The sequence below is a fragment of the Cnephaeus nilssonii genome (assembly GCF_951640355.1).
Source record: "Cnephaeus nilssonii genome assembly, chromosome: 10".
Lineage (NCBI taxonomy): Eukaryota > Metazoa > Chordata > Mammalia > Chiroptera > Vespertilionidae > Cnephaeus > Cnephaeus nilssonii.
The window spans coordinates 22133543-22145488 of record NC_137081.1 but is presented as its reverse complement, the minus strand read 5'-3'; the positions used below and the strand labels follow the sequence as shown (position 1 = coordinate 22145488).

The window sequence follows — 11946 nt, the reverse complement described above, 5'->3', positions numbered from 1 at the left end:
GCACGTCTCGCGCAGTCGCAGGGCGGCGCGGGGAGCGACCCAGCGGGCCGAGCCCCGCCCAGAAGTGCTTGGCCTGGCTGCGGACTGGGTTTGTCCTGCGCCGGGACTTAGCTCCGCGTAGGGCGAAAGGACCCGCGAAGCCGAGAACAGGTGGTTTGTGGGGGAAGGAGGATTGGAGTGGTTTGGGGCCTTTCACAAGACGGTCCTACGTCCGCTTCTCACTCTACACCTAGCCATTTCATTCACGGCCACGGCTGCACTTACTCTCCACCAGCTGACTTCCATATTTCTCTCAAGTACAGATTTCTCTCCAGAGCTGCAGCTCCTTCCTCCAGGCTTAGCTCTGACGCCCTTTCTGTAAGGCTCCCCTAACCATCCCCAGTCTGAGCTAAGCACGCCGGCTATGTGACCTCCCTGGTTCTGTTCTAGCATCCGTGTCATCTTACTGTAATCAGCTGTTTACACACACAGCTATCCTGGGAAGTCAGGAACCACGTCTACCTGGTTCTGTTAGGTTCCTAGCACCCAGCACAGTGCCTGGAACTGTATGACTTCAGTGTGAATGTGAATTACCTATAGTGCTGTTTTAAATGCAGATTCCTGGGTTCGGGAGCTTCTGATTCGGGAGGAAGCACCCAAGCACACAGATTATCCATGTACAGCACACTTTGAAAAACGTGCGACTTGTATATTCTGAGTGCATGGTAAATATTTCTGGAATGAGGCATGAGAGTCACCGGACTGATGTTCTGCTTTTCCTCTGGCAGCTTCCAGCTTCAGCACATTTTGCTTTTCATAGGCCTCTCTGGCCCCTCATGTCTGGAAATGGTCGCACCCTATCTTCCCATAAATTTGACCATCAGAACACATAAGCTTAGAGTTGAGCAATGTCCTCCAAAATGGAGGTATAACCCAGGCCACACTTGGAAATGAGAAGACACTCCCTTCTTATTCTTCCCCTAGCTCTCCCCTCCAACTTTTGGCTCTATTTCACAATGTGTCATTTGTGAATTCCAAGACTCCATATCTGTTAGCTCCAGCATTAATCCTGTTAGATTTAAAATTATGAAATTGCTAATGGGTGCCTTTTTTAACTAAAAAACACACAATAATTTTGTATGGTTTAATCTAACCTAATCAGCACATGCCACAGTCAAGAATTATGATTCTGCCTTAGCCGGTTTGGCTCAGTAGATAGAGCATCAGCCTGTGGACTGAAGGGTCCCAGGTTCAATTCCAGTCAAGGGCACGTGCCTTGGTTTCGGGCTCAATCCCCAGTGGGGGGCGTGCAGGAGGCAGCTGATCAATGATTCTCTGTCATCATTGATGTTTCTGTCTCTCTCTATCCCTCTCCCTTCCTCTCTACAATCAATAAAAATAATTTTTTTTAAAAAAGAATTATTTTTCTGACCTTCTGTCTAATCCTCAGTCTGTTGGGTTTTGAAACCCAGACATGGCAGCAAACAATCACCGTCTGAGAGTGTGGTTTAAAGTCCATACACCTTAAAATCAGGTGTGACAAATTTCTATGTACCTTAGTCCTTCAAACTTCCACCATTTCCTGCTAATCATGTCTAAGAAGAAGATATTAGGGTAGCTGTCGTGTCCTGATTTCAGTCAAGCAGCCATAGAAGTTAGTGTGGTGAGGAACTGAGGCCCCTTGGCAACAGCAAGTGAGGAATGGAGTCTTCTGTGAGTGTACCATTTTGGAGCAGATCCTCCAGCCCTAGTCAAGCCTTCAGATGACTAAAGCCAGCCCTGGCTGACATCTTTATTGCAGCCTTGTGGGAGACCTTGAACAAGAACCACCTAGTTAAGCTGCCCTCAGGTTCCTGAGCCTCAGAAATAGTGTGAGAACATGTTTGTTGTTTTAGGATGCTAAGTTTTAGAGTAATTTGTTATGCAGAAATAGACAACCAATACACTTTGATATTGACACTTTTTTCCTTGTATGACACATTCAGAAATGTGTAAAGGTCAATGAATTTTCATGAATTGAACACCCCCACATAACCAGCACTCAGATCAAGAAATAAAACATCACCTACCCTGGCTGATGTGGCTCAGTTGATTGGATACTGTCTGAACACCAAAAGGCCAGTTTGATTTCTGGTCAGGGCACATGCTCAGGTTGTGGGCTCGATATCCTGTAGGGGGTGTACAGGAGGACGTCAAGCAAGATGGCAAATACAGAAAAACTTATCTGTTTAGGGGCAGCGGTGGTGGTGGTGAAGTGCACAGTGGAAAAAGGATATATCCAGTTTTTGGTATGTTGAGTAGAAGGTACCCATGGAACTTTCAAGTGGAGATGTCTCATTGGAAGTTCTGGGAAAGGAGCTGAGATTTACAAGTCATTAGCATATGAGTAGAAACTAAGTGGGTGAACACGTGAAAGTGCCCAGGCAGAGTACAAAGAAAAGTGATCCAGTGACAGACCCAATTTTGAAAACAACGTTTAAGGGAGCAGGTGAAGCAAGTCCAAGGAGACTTTAGTTCAGCGGTCACCAACCTTTCTGACCTCACAGACCACCAGTGGTCTACGGACCACCTGTTGGCGACCGCTGCTTTAGTTGGACACTAAAAGCAAAACATGGTGATATATTGTCCTTCCATGATGGGATGAACAGTTCTTAGAATCTCTGTACTTGATCTTTTGTACTTATAAAGATCATTGAAATCTGTTTTGCAATATTTCTTGACCAGAAAAACAATTCTGCTTAGCACTATTATTAATTAATCTCTTCTCAAATATTTAATTTCTGCCCTCTGAAGTCCTACAGATAACGCTTCCAAGTCTGAAGGCAGCTAATGTGACTCAACTCAGGTCTCTCTCCTTGGCTTAAACATTCTCAATTCCTTCAACATAGTTCCCATATGACGATTTTCAGCCTTCACCCCTGGAATCTTCTCTCTTGAGAACAGTGCAATTGTCAACTTGTCCACAAGTATAGCAAGACATCTTCTGGCAGTATTCTAACTTGTGCACAGTACACCATAGGTATCTTCCTCGCTTTGGAGACTATATTTCCAGTAATATAGCCTAAAATTAAATTGTTTATGAGCAGCCATATTACATTATTGGCTATTTGAATGTATAGTTAAGTGCACTGCCTTGTTCACAATGTAAACATATAACCAACTCTCCCTCCTCCAGTCTGTACTTCTACAACTGTTTTTTATTTAGCCTAATTGTAGGTTTCACATTTTTGCTCATTTTTCTTTCATTCATATGAAAGCTTTCTTCTTGTCCCTTTCATCTCGGGGCAGGAAATGGCCTGGTCACCTGATACAAAATTGTAGACAAACACATAGCAACCATCAGATGAGGATGAATGTCAACAATGATCCCTCATGCCTAGCTGGTTTGCTCAGTGGATAGAGCACCAGCCCGCAGAATGACGCGTCTCTGGTTTGATTGTGTGTTTTGCTTTTTTTTCCTTTTCTTTTCTCAGGTTCGACTCTGGTCAAGGGCACGTACCTGGTTCCTCTGTTACAGGCTGGATCCCCAGCCCAAACCAGGGCACGTGCAGGAGGCAACCAATGGATGTGTTTCTCTGTCTCTCCCCACTACCTTCCACTCTCTAAAAAAATCATTGGAAATACATTCTCAGGTGAGGGGAAAAAAAAAAAAAAAAAAAAAAAAAAGGACCCTCATGGAATTCCAAACCTATGGTCAATGTTTTGATCCAACTACAGGCTTCTGTCTTCAAATTTCAAGTTTAACAAGAAAATGGATTAAAGGTGGGGTATATGGCAGCCAGTGTCTTTCTGGTTGGTTAATTCTCGTTTTTCATTGCCTATTTGTTGATTAGAACTGTTTTTCCATTTTCTTCCGAGATCTCTAGATGATGAAGTTTCTGTTCCTTCAGTGGAAGTGGACAGAGACTCAGTCATCCCTGATTTTCTCTCAGGCAAATGTGCAACAAATGGAAAGAAAAAACTTCTCAAAGCTTAGGGGAGATGTGGCATAGAAGCCAACCTCAAAAAGTCATGTAGTGAAACATCGATCCGCTTTCTCTCTCATCGATGTTTCTAACTATCTCTCTCCCTTCCTCTCTGTAAAAAATCAATAAAATATATTTTAAAAATTTTCAGGTAGAATTGCCTCATGGATCCTCCAGCTGGAGGCTGAGGATGTGAACTCATAAAGGAGGCCATCTGCTTAGTTCTGGGCTTTCTCCAACGTTGTTCTTCCCTAAAGAGCAAAGGTTCTGTGTCCATTCTTTGTAAAGTCAAGATATTAGATTGGTTCTCGAGTGTCCATGTCCTTGAATATCTCTCCATTTGTGCACTATTAATCGACAGGGGCTTCCTGTCCCAGTGTGATTGCTGGAGCCAGACTGCTTGGATGTGGATCCTGGCTCCATTCTTTACTAGGACTGTGGCCTTCTGGAACGTTAGACTGTGTATAAAATACAGTGAATAATAGTATGTATCTCAGGATTGTGAGGGGAAAAAAGTATCAACTCATTTTAGAAAAGTGCTAAGCACATTTTATGTATTCAATTAGTGGTAGTTCTGTTCTTTAAAAAATGTTTTTATTGATTTTTAGAGAGGGAGAGATAGAAACACCAATTGGCTGCCTACTGGGAATTGAGACCACCACCTGGGCATGTATCCTGACCTGGAATCAAATTGGCAACCTCCTGGTGCATGGGATAACGTGCTACTCAACCAACTGGGCCACATAGGCCAGGCAATAGATACTATTTCTTTAGTGCTACTTGGTCTGAAATCAATTTTGATACAGGTATAAGTCCTGCTTGTTTGGTCTCCCCTGTATATACAATCCAGAGCTGAGTTATTGCATATAGATGGGTAAGAGTGTTTAGGTTGTAGGAAACACAGTAGAAAACAACTGTTATGGAACCAAATTTGTACTGATTGGGAAGATGAGGCAATTTCTTCCTGCATACTTTATTCATATATGCTAAATCTCACTAAACACATAACCCATCAGGAAAAATAGCTAGGGCTGTTAGGGTAATCCCTGTTTCTGGCCTTGTTTTGCACCAGGTAAATAAACAGCCAGGAATAAGATTGGGGACAAGGAGGTAAGGGGTGAGGATGGCACAGAGCAGAGTGTAGCAAGCAGTTCACAGTTAGGCAAGCAGGTAGGCAACAGCAGTTCTAGCCAATCAACATTTTATTTTTCCAATCAACACCTGCACAGATGTTACTGTCCACTTCCTCACTCTAGTAGGGGGTCCCACCACACTTGAACTACTCATGGCCCAGCGGAACAGGTCTCCTTTTCTTCCCTGGAACAGTAAGAAAGCCCCTCTTCCCAACGAGACAGAGCTCCTGCTCACTAACACAGTGCTGGTACACGTGCTGTGGGATCCCTGCTCTGCTCCTGTGTATGAAAGGCTGGGATGAACTAGGCCAAGGGTGCAGTGGAGGTTCCACAGGCTTCAGTGACCTAAGTGCTCAACTACTGGCCTGACCCACCACCCCAGGTTTAGTCTGCACCTCCCACACAGGACCCTCCTTAAAGTTTTAGCCAGAGAGGAGGAGCTGGCGGAGTGGGGATTGAGCTGCTAAGGACAAGACACAGCAGGGAAATAAAGCAGAGAAGAGCACAGGACAGGAGAGAAAAATGTAAAGTGTCTAAACTAAACAAGTGGGACACAAGGACAGACCGGCACAGGTCCCTGAGGAGAGGAGGAAAAAGAAAAAGACAGACCACCAGGGTTTAGGGCAGAGTGGAATGAGAATAGAGATGAGACAGGGAGGCAAGTGCAGGCTGAGGGAAGAACTTCCCTAGCCTGTTCACATCCACTAACCCAAATGTAAAGTTATTTACAAACTGGAAACCAATCCCAGGCACTGTAAGCAGGCCTGGGACAACAGGCAGGCAGGTAGGCAGAAAGTGGACTAGCTATCACCTGACAGCCAGCTTCCCCACGTACTGCCGCTCCTAATAGTAGAGAAAGGAGAGAGCAGTGACAGCCCTAGCCAGGAAGCCTTATTACTGTGCCTGCAATTTCTTCCATGGCTCATGGCTCTGCCATGGTCTCAGCTTCTTGGTCTGACTGTAGCAGAGAAAGGGTGTTGGGCCCTAGGGGTGGAGGGGGTGGAGCATCAGGGGGCTCTGGGGATGTCTCTGGCCCCAACCCCAGCTCTGCATTCAGCTGCTCCAGCTCCCCCTGATCCAGCAACTCGAAGTCCTCAGAGGCAAGTGCCTCTTCTTCCTCAGGGGCAGGCAGGGGCTGGGGAGAGTCCTGGGGAAGAGGTGGGAGCACTGAGATGGAAGGGACTGGGTCACTTTCAGCAAGGCAAAGTAGGGGTGACAGGGTGCTCGAGGGCGTGGCGGGGTCACCACTCACTGCCTCTGGGCTCAGTGTCTCCACTGGTCCTCCAGGGGAGAGCTTTACTTCATCCGTGGGAGAACCTGCCCCATTGAAGTGTGTGTTCACAAAGTGAAGGGGGGATGAGAGCCGAAGCAAGGTTTCCTTAGCTGCCACAACTTCCTCCTCCTCCTCCTCGTCCTCCTCCTCCTCCTCTGAGTCCAGGTCTTGCCTTGAGAGGACCTCAGGGGGGCCCAGCACGTCTTCGGGAGGGGTCATCTCTGTCTCCTCTCCCTCCCCCAGCTCCCGGCTCAGGGCTTCCTCTGGCTCACTTGGCAGGCTCTGCTGGTCCAAATCTGTGCAGAAAACAAAGGGTTAGGAATGAGCCTGCTATTCTGAATGGCCTTAATAGGCCAATATGTTCAAGACTGAGAACTTGGGCCCTAGCCAGTTTGGCTCAGTGGACAGAGCACCAACTTGTGGACTGAAGGGGTCCTGGGTTTGATTCCAGTCAAAGGCCTATGCCTGGTTGCAGGCTCAATCCCCAGTAGGGTGCATGCAGGAGGCACCTGATCAATGATTCTCTCATCATTGAGGTTTCTCTCTCTCTCCCTCTCCCTCTCCCTTCCTCTCTGAAATCAATAAAAAAAATATTTAAAAACAAAACAAAAAAAGAATGAGAGCTTGGGTCATGGAATGCTGGGCTAGGCCTTAGGTGTTAAGGTCTTTTAGGATCTTGAAGTAGAATTAGAGGGTCAATTCTCCAAAGAAAACAGTTATGGGGCAACAATTAAGAGAGCACGGTCAGTATCTCATAACCGGGAACAGGAAGATTGGGAAGGGCAAAGGATTGCCCATACCTTCAGAGACATCAGTTAGTTGTGGAGTTGTGGCCCGGGATACTGAAAAGCCGCCACTCTCCAAGATAGATGCCTCCTCATCTGACAGCTCCGAGTCTGTAATGGCCAAAGCCAGTGCTGTTTTCTTCACATCCACCTGCAGAACCAGGATGAACACAACAGATAAAGGGATAAGAGAACCAGTTTTCTAGGAGCACCCCCTCACCAACCCCCACCGCTTAAGAGGTAACTGCTCTAGAGCAGAGATTCCCCTCAACCTTCTACTTGACACCCCATCTCCTTTGGATCTCACCACCGGGGAGAAGCCAGCCAGTTCTGCCTCGCTTTCACTCTCTGTGTCTGCCAGTGGCTCATCACTTCCGGGGAGTGTGTTCTTCCCTTGCCGCTCTAGAGAAGCAAGAGCACCAGGGTACTCACCAAGCAGGGATAGTAGTGGGGGGCAAACCTGGCCAAGGGACTCGAGAATATCGAAATTCTACGGTGTTTCATGAGCCATAAGCTAAGGCCTCCCCGTGCCCTCCTCCCCTCACCAGGTTACAGGAGCCCCTTACTCCTCTTGTCGTGTTTGTGATGCAGGGTGTCAGCTTCTGCCTTCATGCTGTAGTCCAGCTGCATGAGCAGGGGTTCGAGGCGAGTGTACATCCTCTGGATCAGCTCATGATAAACCACCAGGGGCCACAGCAGGATACTCAGCACTAGAGGACAGAGCATCCACTCAGAGCTCCCTATGCTTATTTCCTAAGGACCCTTATTCAGCTGGTCCATAAACAGAAAGGGCTGAAGGAAAATAAGGTCCTTTCCTGAGGCTGTATCCCCTGCCCTCCTCCCCGATGACTCTTCCACTGTTACTAATACTAATGCATCCTTGGGAATCTCTGTAAATGGGCAACTGAGCACAGAAAGAGAGCACAGTCCTCCCTGTAGGTCGGTCCAGGAAAAGATGATAAGGAGAGGGCTTTGGGAAGGGCAAGGTTAGACCCTACTCACAGACAATGTAGGAAATCATAATCCCTGGAACATAGTGTCCCAGCACAGCCAACACAGCACAGCCAGAGCAGACTCGAGCACAGAACTGCAGAGAAGAGCACAGGGTCAAAGAACTTGGGCTGAGGTATGTGCCCCACTCATTTGGGCAAGAAATCACTGCTCAGCTGGTGAGAGGAGGGGTATGTCCTCTAGGAATGCGGTGATTCAGTCTAGTCAAGAGGATGCCCAAGACCACCAGGTCAGGAAGTTTGCAATAGTTGCCATCAAACACCTGTAATTCAAACTGGTCTGCCTTGCAGGAAATAGTGTCAGGACATCAGCTTATTCCTTGAGGCAAGACTGCCTCCTGTACTAAGCTACTAGCTGTGAATGTTCCTAAAGTAGACACTAGGTCTCTTCCTAAAGTGTCCAAGCACTCCTCCCCACCCCACCCCCCCAACTCTTCTTCCCCACAGTGCAGGGAACTGTTCTATGACATGGGGAGGTTACCTGAGCTGGATTCTGCCTCTTGTACTGCAGCAGCTCCTGCAGGTGAATCTGGAAGGTGAGCCAGCTCTCAGCCAGGTATCTGCACAACTCGGGCACACTCAGCAGGTGCGGCCGGGCGCCTGACCCCGCACCCTCACTGGGGAGACATGACATGACCCCTGGAGGCCTCAGACACCAGCTTCCTAAGCACTTATATCCCTCTGAGAATGTCAACGAGATCTTCAGTCTAAGGAAATGGATAACCCTACCTCCCAAAGGGAGGCTGTCCTGGTCCAGGGAAGCAAAGCCCAGAGCTCCCAACCCTGTGACCCCAAAGGAGAAGGCACACAAACACCTACACAGGAACCTAGAACCGAGCTAATTAGCAGTCCATTCACTATGCTGGGGTCTGTGCCTACAGAAGCTGCAGTGTTGCCCTGCACCATGGTGACACTGGCACTTTGCAAAGCAAGACAAGATTGGGGCATTTGTCTTCAAGAGGTGGCCTGCACTCACCTGTCAGAGTGTGGCTCCTCTGGGGATGATGCTATAGAGAGAGGAGGGGGACAAGTTACTGAGTGGTAGGGGCTTTGGGAGACACTCCCCAAGGCAGACAGTCCCAGAGGACTTTCTTCGGGTGCCCACTGCAGGGAGCATTATGGGGTATTGTTTGTATGAGTCTCCTTTTCTAGACTTTACCCTCCTCAGACACAGGAACTACATCTTATTCATGTTCACATTCCAAGCACCTTGCACACAGTCTGGCACCTAGTTACTCAAAAAAGCCTAGTAAGTAAATACAAGAATTAAACACAAACGCACAAAACAGTGAGAGCTAACATGCATATAATTCCTATCACATATGAAACCTCCTGATGAAGTAAGTTCTATCATCCCTGTTTTATAGGTGAGGAAACTGAAGCAAACAGAGAGAGGGTGGCTTTTACAAGGTCACACACATGGTAAGTGGCTGAGCAAACAATGGAACCCAGGCAATCTACCTACAGAGTCCACAATCTTCACTACATTCACACTAACACCCATTTTGAGAAAGGAGCAATTCTCGAGTTCCTAACGGGGAGAGGGGTGGTGACTGGGAGGCAGGTGGCCCGCTGTCCATTCCCCTCACCACTCAACTCATCCAGCGGGGTCAGCCACAAAGCGAGTGCACCATGGGCTTGCTAAAAAAGGAAGTGACACTCACCTGGCATGTCAGGGAGGAAACGAGGCTGCCAGAGATCCAGCAGAAAATAGGCCAAAAGTGAGACGCTGAGTAGGAAGATGGGCCGGAGGGACGACGAAGACAGCAACCTTCGGGAGAGACAGGCGTCTCAGCGGTGAATGGGTGAGAGTGGTCCCCGCAGCCATCGCTAAGGGCGGAAAAGCGCCCACTGATGGGGCAGGGGAACCGCCGGGCCTAACTCGAGACCGGAAGACGGAGTAACAGGGCAACCCGGCGCAAGAGGGTCTTTACAAACGGGGATGGGTCACCCCCCAGGGCAAGTGTCACCCCCCAGGGCAAGTGTCCGCCCCCGCGCTCCCGGCCCCGCCCCCTTCCTCCGCGGCCGTTACCAGAAGAGGCCGTTGAGCGCGGCCGCCGTGACCAGGCTGTGCAGCGGCTTCTCCCACACCAGCAGCCGCTGCGCCGCCGCCAGCACCGACTCCCAGCCGCGGAGCCGCAGCCACAGCGTCGTGGCCAGGCGTCCCACCGCCTCGGCCGTGGCCGCCTCCTCGTCCGCCTCGCTGGTGGCCTCACCCATGCTTAGGCTCAGAACCGGGCCCGGGCCTAGGCCCAGGCCCCCGCCCGCGCTACCCCCGCCACCGCCGCTCGCCATAGCCCCGCCGCAGCCGCCGCCCAAGCCCGCGAGGAGCCAGGGCTGCGCGGCCGCCGCCGCCGGGGGCGCGTCAGGCGGAAGGGGGCGCACGCCGCGGAGAGCGCCGCGGAGGCAGCCGCCGGGCAACACGTGATGGCGGAGCGACGGGCCCGTCACGTGACGCTCCCTAACCGCCCGGATGGGGCGGCACGCGCCTGCGCGCAGGGGCTACCGGGGACCGGCTCCTACGCAGGTGTGCGCTTTCTGCTGGAGTCGTGACTCCGGGCAGGGTGTTAGGTGGAGTCTCTCTCCTCCCGACAGAAGGCCTGTGTCTCCGTGTTCCCCACCCCAGCCCCGTTTCTTTTCCCTGTGTTGGCAGGGCGGCTAGGGAGTCTGGTGTTGGCCCGGGATTCCCGGTGTGATGCAGCCCGAAGGGGCAGGGAAGGGGCTTCCAGATGCCCCCCACCCCCGGTAGGATCTGCTGCTGCTGCCCTGGCTGGGCGGCGCTGTGGCTTTACTCAACCCTCGACGTACTGGTCCACCCAGTTTCCTCCTCGATGGGTAAACAAACCCCAGTGTGTGACAGGACAGACTCAGAAACAGCTTCACCTACTCAGGAAAGTTGTTTCCTTCCTGTGTCTTTCTGTAAACTTTCCCGCCCCAAGTATCCGAGCTCCCTCCAATCCCCTTGCTCAAAGCAGGAGATTGTGGTCAGGGGGTGAATTTAAAAATAAAACCCTGTTTAGCCCTAACCGGTTTGGCTCAGTGGATGGAGCATGGGCCTGCGGGCTGAAGGGTCCCAGGTTGGATTCCAATCAAGGGCATGTACCTTGGTTGCGGGCACATCCCCAGTGGGGCGTGTGCAGGAGGCAGCTGATCGATGTTTCTCATCGATGTTTCTAACTCTATCCCTCTCCCTTCCTCTCTGTAAAAAAAAAAAAATAAAATATATTTAAATAATAATAATAAAACCCTGTTTAAATGCTGTTTACTCTTTGGGGCATGTTAACACCATTTATTGAGGCTTACAAGCACTCGGCAGTTTATAGTCCCTTGAATCACTTAATGTCGGCAATAACCCTACAAGATACATATTTAATTAGGTTAAAAATGCCAAACTATACTAAAAGGTATACAGCAAAAAATAAATTTCCCTGCTTCCTTGTCCACAGTTCCCCTGTTACCCGCGAGACCTCAGTTCTTGTCTTGTTGAGGGAAAGAGTTCAATCAAGACACAAAGTGTAGAAAAGCAAGCAAGAATTTATTGTCCACAGCAAAAATATACTTAAGGGAGTGAAACAAGGAAGGACATAGAAGTAACAGGAGAGCCCAGGCTGGGCTGCCCTAGCTCACAGGGAAGTCAGAGAATAGGGGGCCTTGGGGACAGGTCCAGGCCCCTGACTGAGCTGCCGCTGCCCATTGCTCCCCTGGTTGCAAGTCTCATGGGGTCCCTTAGGGGGCCTTAGGGGGTATGTGGTGGTGGGGAGCAGAGGGGACGGGAATGGCACCGGTGTGCTCCCTGGAGGG

At 49.7% G+C, this 11946-nt stretch overlaps 1 protein-coding gene across 1 annotated transcript; it reads right to left on the bottom strand.

The window, feature by feature from the left end:
• Positions 1-4091: 4091 nt before the first annotated feature.
• On the bottom strand, positions 4092-10580 carry RETREG2 (reticulophagy regulator family member 2). Its single transcript, XM_079782341.1, has 9 exons — positions 10178-10580; positions 9810-9916; positions 9122-9152; positions 8627-8762; positions 8138-8222; positions 7702-7845; positions 7443-7537; positions 7151-7286; positions 4092-6646 (listed from the first exon to the last, which is right to left on the bottom strand). The coding sequence occupies exons 1-9, from the start codon at positions 10438-10440 to the stop codon at positions 6000-6002; spliced, it is 1644 nt and encodes a 547-aa protein (XP_079638467.1). The 5' UTR covers positions 10441-10580; the 3' UTR covers positions 4092-5999.
• Positions 10581-11946: the final 1366 nt, after the last annotated feature.